The sequence below is a fragment of the Austrofundulus limnaeus genome, unplaced genomic scaffold, assembly GCF_001266775.1.
Source record: "Austrofundulus limnaeus strain Quisiro unplaced genomic scaffold, Austrofundulus_limnaeus-1.0 Scaffold53, whole genome shotgun sequence".
Classification (NCBI taxonomy): Eukaryota; Metazoa; Chordata; class Actinopteri; order Cyprinodontiformes; family Rivulidae; genus Austrofundulus; species Austrofundulus limnaeus.
The window spans coordinates 1,107,756-1,115,261 of record NW_013952455.1 but is presented as its reverse complement, the minus strand read 5'-3'; the positions used below and the strand labels follow the sequence as shown (position 1 = coordinate 1,115,261).

Sequence of the window (7,506 nt, the reverse complement as noted above, 5' to 3'; positions counted from 1 at the left end):
AAATAAATAAACAGTACGAAAACAATATGACTCCCGCTTACGCTTCGTGTGCGGGGGTCATAATAACCAAATAACCCAGAGGAAGAGGAAGATGCTCTTCATCTCTGTGACTCGGGACTGGCAGCACACATTATTTTCCATTTGACAGTTTTTTTTACACAATGACTGAAAATCTGAAGGCCGTCTGTCATTTTGACATATTGCAATTAACTGAAGTGGTGCTTGTAATTCCAATAGTATCACAGCAGAGTGTGGGTTTAGTCTTCAGAACCACTGGCTCCTGCAGATGTRGACTCACTGTGCGTAACTTGAGATTTTTCTTAGAGTATTTTTAATTATTGGACTTTTTATTGCATAAATCAAATCAATAATCTTCTTCTGTTTTTGTTTAATAATATTTTTAACACAGTGGCAGCGGTGCATTGTGATTGACTGCATCTCTTTCTGCATGCTTTTCTCTCCTCTCGTCCTCCTGCAAAGGAGGCAGAAACAGAAATAAGGAGGCATTATCTAATGCTGCAAACTGCAGCCACTAAATGACGTTTGTGGATTTTTTTTTGTTTTACTTTTCGTAAGGTTACTGAGTCAAAAGTGGGACAGTGTGTGAGCGTCAGGGAGCGTTGGGCCTGGTGTGGGACAGATGCGCTGGTTTTCAGCACCGTGCGGATCACGTTCATGTGGCCTGTGGTGTGAGGTGCACTGATGAGATTTTCTCCGATAAAATCCAATAAAATAGTCAAGGATTCACGAGGCAGACTAAAAAAATCATAATGCCTCTCTGGTATTGTTCAGGGGGCCGGGCCAAATGTGGAGGCGGACTGTAATTTGGGGACCACTGCTTTGCAGGGTCTAGGTGCTGTATTTAATGGTGTATTAAGAATGTAGCAGGCGCCTCATTAAACAGAGTATGAGCGTATCCCTGACATGGGTCCTACATGCACCAASTCATTGGCTGTGTCCAAATTCAGAGGCTGCGTCCTTCAAAAAGACCCGGCCTACCTGGTCAAGGTGGGCCAGGTCCTTGGTTGACCGCAAAGACGGAAAACAAAAGTGGCTGTGAATATGGTGTCTAGCCTTCAGCTTTATTCTCACCCTATGCAGTACGTGAGGGGGGTATCTTGTTCTGTGGGTGGAGTTTGTCCTAACCGTGATTGGTGGAGGTTGGAGTATTGGGCGTGAACAGAGTTTGGCAAAACTGTGATGGGTCAGATTGATGTGTCTTGTGGGGCACGAGGGCAACAAATGGTAATAGAATTACTGTGAACATGTAGCCTATATATAATTTATTGATTGTCTATTTATAGTTTAAAACAGAACGTCTCAAATAAAAATTATTGCGAACATGTAAACATAATTTCAAATTTTGTGTGGCAAGCACCTTCCTGTCTCAAGTTACCAATAATGTTAAAAAAAAAAAACTCAAATACAGATTAAAAACATAGTTGTAACATTAATTAAAAAAGTAAGATCGGTGCAAGTTCATTGTATGGTGTAGCAACACCATGACTGCTTTACAATAAAGAAGTTTTTTTTCTAAATTTGCTGCACATCTGCTTCAGTCTAAAAGATCATGGAAGGTCACGATCATGGCGAGTGTAGTGGGGTGGTCACCCAGTGTGAAGAGGCCTTACAAAAACAAGTAAATGGGGTACAAAAACACACCATCACATGTATATTGCCTCATCTCATCCAACAGAGCAGAGTTATTGATGCATTTGGTTTCTCTTGCCCCTCCTTGTGTCCCATTAATGTCCATTTCACTCCTGAGCTCCTTCTGTTAACCAATCAGTTGGATCATTTTACCTCTGCACTCAGACAGAAATGCATCAAACATATATCAAGTGGAACAGCAGGCAGATCAAGTAGTAGTGAAATGGTCTGATCGCCTGCAAGCTGTCGTCACAAAGTCCAAAGGCTTTTTCATAATCACATCAGTGTGATTCGGCTTTAGTTAATCATTTGTACAGTAAACCCATGGTCTGAACTCCATATGTGAAATATTAGGTGGAGTTTACCCTTGGAAAAGAAGCAGAGACATGTACACAGGGAGTGCTATGAGAATTATCTGCTGAAATGAGACTCCATTGTCCATATAATATAAACATACGTTTTCCTCAGTAAATCCATACCTTCAAAGATATTGGTTTGAATTTAACTGGATTAATAAAATACATTTTGCATTCTGTGTAACTAGTGTTCTCTTGGTTTTAATTGTAAATATGATAAATGACCTGAACTTGTAYGGCGCTTTATCAAGTCCCTAAGGACTGGAGCAGAGGTTCGAAACGTCAACCCACCAGTTACTGGACAAACCTCTACCTTCTGTTGCCCCTTATAAAATTACATGCAAGATAAATGAGATAAATAACAAACAAACATTAAAAGTGATCCATATCAGTCCCTCTGTCTTCACAGGAGTGTATCAAACAGAGAGGTCAACAAGGTCACTTAGATGTTCTTTCAACATACTGCGGGTTCAAGTGGTGTAGATTAACTTTCATATCCAGGATCTGAATTTAGTTTCAGTTTTTAAGTTCTTCTGGGAAACTGCAATTGCAAATAATACCTCAAATTTAACCAACACACATATTGCGCGTCTTCTTAGCACTCTGCCTGGTTTTACTTCCTGGAATCTGAGCCTGCAGGATGAAAACATGTCAGATTCCAAAAAGACTGCTAAAATCTCTGGAGGTTGATTTCCTGAAGCATTGCGTGCAAGTGTTTTTGGGTAAATATTGCGTAACTAAATCTTATGCGGATTAGAGAAAATCCACAATAATATCAATTTGTGCAACCAATTCTTGTTTTAAAAACCACTGAAGTTGTATGATGTATAATTATTCTAACCTGGGAAAAGAACGGTTCATATAAATCATTGAAAATCCCATTATTATGACATATTTAGTGGATGTAAACCTGACCATAATTACCATTTTACTTGAGCTTTTGTAAAAACCTTTCAAACATGTAAATATTAAATCAGCTGACATGACACCTCTGTCTTTAAGCAAGAAACTGAAATAAGAGACATTAAGAAAGTGACATCAATCTGGTGTGAGGCCAGGTGTTCTAAATGTACAATCTTCATTCTCTACAATGTGCCGTACACATATTAGGTTCAAGTACAGACAAGCCAATCAAGAAACGCAGCAGAGCCGAGCCTGTCAGAGCTGCTGTTAACTGAATGGATTCTGATAAGAGTCTGAAAACAACGCAGATGTCCAACAGTCGGACTCAGAGACGCTGAYAGCAGCAGGCAGAGAACAATGTGCTGTGTGACACTCCTTAATGATGTCGTAACACCATCAGACAGACGGTAGAATTAATGCCTGCACCACTGCAATGATGCAACAAAAACAGCTTTTGTTTTTGGTGTTTATTATGTGTTTGGTAGGGCCTTGCTAGCTGAATGGATAAACTGAGAAACTCAGGAGGAGAGAAAAAAGACAAAATGCAAGAAAAAAATATTGTTGCAGAATATGTTTGTGGGAAAAAAATGCCGGGAGGGGAGAAGTAACATTGAGCTCCTGAACTATCAGCAGATGAAAACTGTTCAGAGGAGGAGTAGAGAGCCCCTTGTCTTTTCTCTATGCTCCCCGATTTCTTAACCAGCCCCCACCCTTCTCTACTTTCTCTTTTCTCCCCCAAGTCTGCTGTAGAAAGCGATGCCGGGCCAGGCTTACAGAGAGACAATCAAAGTGCAGGAGGTGAGCTGCATTGATTCGACAGCTAGAGATGTGGGGTACAACGGACAGACAGAGGCAGGAGGACGCTCACCAGTGCTGGGGAAGTGTGTGAAGGGGTCTGTTGGGGGTAGGGGGGGTTGGGCTGGAAACTAGTGGCTATAAAAAGAAATGTTTTCGGTGAGATTTCAGTTTGCAAGACAGTCAGGGGAAGTGAAACAAACAAAGACGAGGAGAGAAGCAGAACAAAATGCTGAAGTTAATTTAAGAAAATGCATGAAAAGCTAAAGAGAAATGGTTAAAAAAAATCTTTTTTCATGACTCAGTGATGTTAGTGATACAGTGAGTGGTAGCAGAGAGAGTTGAAAAAACAGACAGGGGGACGACAGCAAAGACAGAAATCAAAGGCCAAATCCGGTGAATCTACAGCCCACAGGAGACACTTCTGACATTTTAGATCCACTCTCCCCCCTCATTCTTTCATTCTGAAGATAGAAACACCCTCCTTGTCTTTGCAAAAGATGTCAACCCACAGTCCTGATGATCATCTACCATTCCTCACAACCCATCTTCATCCCTGCCAATCTGACAAGACAGTGAGAACACCACTCTCGGGTAAAAACATTCAGAGCAATCATAATCCCATTTCAGAGTCTTCAGAAATGACGATTCTTATCTTATTTATTTTTTCTAAACTTTTTTCTACTGTCTTTTAAATTTAGAAAACCCAATCCGTTCCTTTTAGGTTTAGGTGTTTTATAGGATTGTATTGGTTAGATGTTACAAATAAACTATTGTTTAATAAAAAGGCCAATGCCCAATGATAAACCAATTAAAGCTAACAGCTAAACCGAGAGTATTGTGTGAAACCTTTGGTATCTTTAAAAGTGGAAGGTAAGAATCTCTTTAATTTGGCAAATCTCTACTGCAGACACAAAAAATTAACTTGTGACAACCAGACTTTAAGGCTTAATTGCTATGTAGTTTTTGTCTGTATGTCTTATAAACAGTGCTGTTCAGAAGTGAGAGACACAGGCTTGAAGTTACCACAGTAACCCTAATGAGCCTCTGGTAGAAAATTTAACCTCTCTTTTGATATTGGTTACATTTACACATCTCAGAGTTAACCCACCAAAACATAACCATTTTATCAGCTTAGACTCTTTCATAATAAATAATATTTGGCTTTAGAAAAGAAAAGTGGTTGGAAGTTGGGATTTTGGGCAGTAGCTACATTGGGACCCTTCAAAATTTCTTCATTTTGTTCAGTTTCTTTCTACTTTGTATACTACATTTGTGGAAACTGACAAGTTCCTTTGTGTTCCTCTTACCAGACAGGGTTGGCGTTGACAGCGTCGTCAAACCACAGGATATATAAACAGAACAAACCCACAATCAAGGCGTGCACAGTGGACACCAGCCTGGATAACAAAAAAAGAACATACAAACACAAGATTACATAAATAAACATGATGATAGACTAATAAAGACAAAGTCTGGAATAGTAGCTAATGAGGATCCATTAGGCTGTCTTGTTAAATGTCTGTTTATACTTGCAGAAATATGTAATTAACTCCCTCTTGTTTTTCTTTAACATATCAAGTCCATGACTTTTGGGAAATACTCTAGTGGTCCAGAGGCTCTTATCTCTTATTTTAATGCCTCTACCAAAAACCCAGTTCTCACCCTGTCACCATTTAGCCTTTGATACTGTCCACAAGCTCCAGCTGCTAAAACTGAGTCCAGGCCAACAGTGCCTCAACAAACAGCCTGTTCTGAGGGGACTCAGTATAAAATTAGTCAAGTACTTCTAAAAGGAAGAAAGTACGGTAATACAGAGAATCAATACAACTTCATATGTATATTATGCCACTATTTACTCAAAACAGGAAATGCAATAAAAGAAACAAACAAATAGAAAATAGACGATGTGGAAAACACAATTACAAGAATGGTCTCCATTAGGTGACTTTAGTATGTTGTATACTGCTCTTCCTTTAGGAACACTTTCTCACTTGTCTCCTTGCACTTAAGTTACATAAACAACATACTGATACACTGAGAGTGGGCTGTTATGCAACAGTAGAGCACTCTAAAGTGAACCATCAGTGCTTTGCCTTTGACTTGTTCTGGACTCTTTAGCCAGTGCACTCGATCCTTTCTGTTACGGTCAAAAGAGGCAAATGTCAACGGTAGCTGGATGAAAGACAGGGTTATCTCTGAGTGCCGGCTGACCACAAAAAAAAAATGACAGACAGCCAACGTACAATAGAGACTGTAAAAGATGTTATGCAACTTGAAACGGCTGCCCTCTGAACTTAACCTCTGAGGATCTGCATGAAACTTTACACCATTCTGTGCTGAGGCCGAGTGGAAAGACAAGTTTGGCTGAAGCATGTGAGGGCCAATCTCATTAAAAATGCTTTATTAGCAATGCACAGGAGTTAGTCAGCATGGCCCTGTACATTGCCTGAGTTCAACATCTTTGGTTGACTGAGACAACTAAACTTTAAGCAGGCTCCTGAGGTTGTCCAATCAGACACATAAAAGTAATTACAGTATTAGAAGAAAGAAAATACACCCTCTTGTATGTCTAGGGGTGTACATATCAGGGTACAATTGAATTATCTAGTCTTTACCAGGTTCTAAAACTACTCAGGTAATCTATAAAATTTTTTAATAAAAACACACACACAACAAATTTCACCATGTTCCATCCATCCATACATTCATCCCTTTTTTCAGAAATCAGGCTGCGGGAACGGTAGTTTGAGCAGGGAGGCCCAGACATCTTTTTTGCACAGCCACCCCTTCCAGCTCTTTTGGGAGGACCCCAAGGTCTTCCCAGCCATCAGAGACTCAATGTCTCTGCAGGCTCCATCTGAACTGCCAAAATGGGCTCTCATTAATGCAGTCTTATGATAAAAAAAATCACATCATTCTGTTAGCAGTTTCAAATCTGCTGCCCCTATTGTCAACAAGCAAGAGACATAATTTTGAGGTCACAGAGCTAAACCCCTTATGCCACCTAGTTGAGTCAAGAAATTCTGACTATAAAAGTTATGAACAGAGTTTGCAAAAACAAGAAGCTCTAAAAGAGTCTGATTCACACCCAGAAGAACCTGACTTACTGTGGTTAATGTGAACCAGACTCTCACACAATTTGTATATTAATGAAAGGCCAGTAGCAACAAACCCCCAATCCCATACTCATGGAGCACACTCCACAGTGTACCCCAGGGAACAGTTGAATGCCTTCTCCAAGTCCACAAAACACATGTAGACTATGTTGGGTAAACTCCCATGCCACTCCGTGGATCCTTATGAGTATAAGGAGCTAGGCTAGTGTTCCACAGCTAGGACAGAATGGCTGTGTCTCAATTTATGGGTTGCAGCCAACGTCGGCTGCATTTGTTGGCCACTGACGTCACTACCCCGCACCGTAGGCTGTCCCGATTGTCAGTGCCTACGAATGGGTTAGACAAATGAAGCCGACGTTTGAGTTTTTGTCAGCTGCATCTGAGTAGCCTACACGGCCAACGGTATCCCAGAATGCATTGCGCCGTGAGGAATTTTTCAGCAAATCAAAGATGGCGGATGAACTACCGACCGAAGAATTCGTATTAAATGTACGTTTTTTTAACCTTGCTAATACACCATGTTAAATAACATACTGAATATAAAACAAGTTTAATCATTTTGTGTATTTTAGTGTTACAGTTTTTAAAATAGTAAAGTTTTCCCTCCCTTGAAATTACATTTTTTCCAACACATTTAACTTGTGTAGATTTATATTAGAGACGATATAACAATAATCTCACGT

The 7,506-nt window shown here is 40.1% G+C and overlaps 1 protein-coding gene across 4 annotated transcripts in view; it reads right to left on the bottom strand.

Annotated features, from left to right (window-relative positions):
* tlcd4b (TLC domain containing 4b) overlaps positions 1-7,506 on the bottom strand; it is a 28,000-nt gene that overhangs the window by 5,169 nt on the left and 15,325 nt on the right. For 3 of the 4 annotated variants that reach the window (XM_014008840.1, XM_014008838.1, XM_014008839.1), the window contains exon 3: positions 5,015-5,104. The exons of the other annotated variant lie outside the window; for it this stretch is intronic. In XM_014008840.1, coding sequence (XP_013864294.1) covers positions 5,015-5,104 — 90 coding nt within the window. The remainder of the gene's footprint in view (positions 1-5,014; positions 5,105-7,506) is intronic. 4 annotated transcript variants of the gene reach the window in all.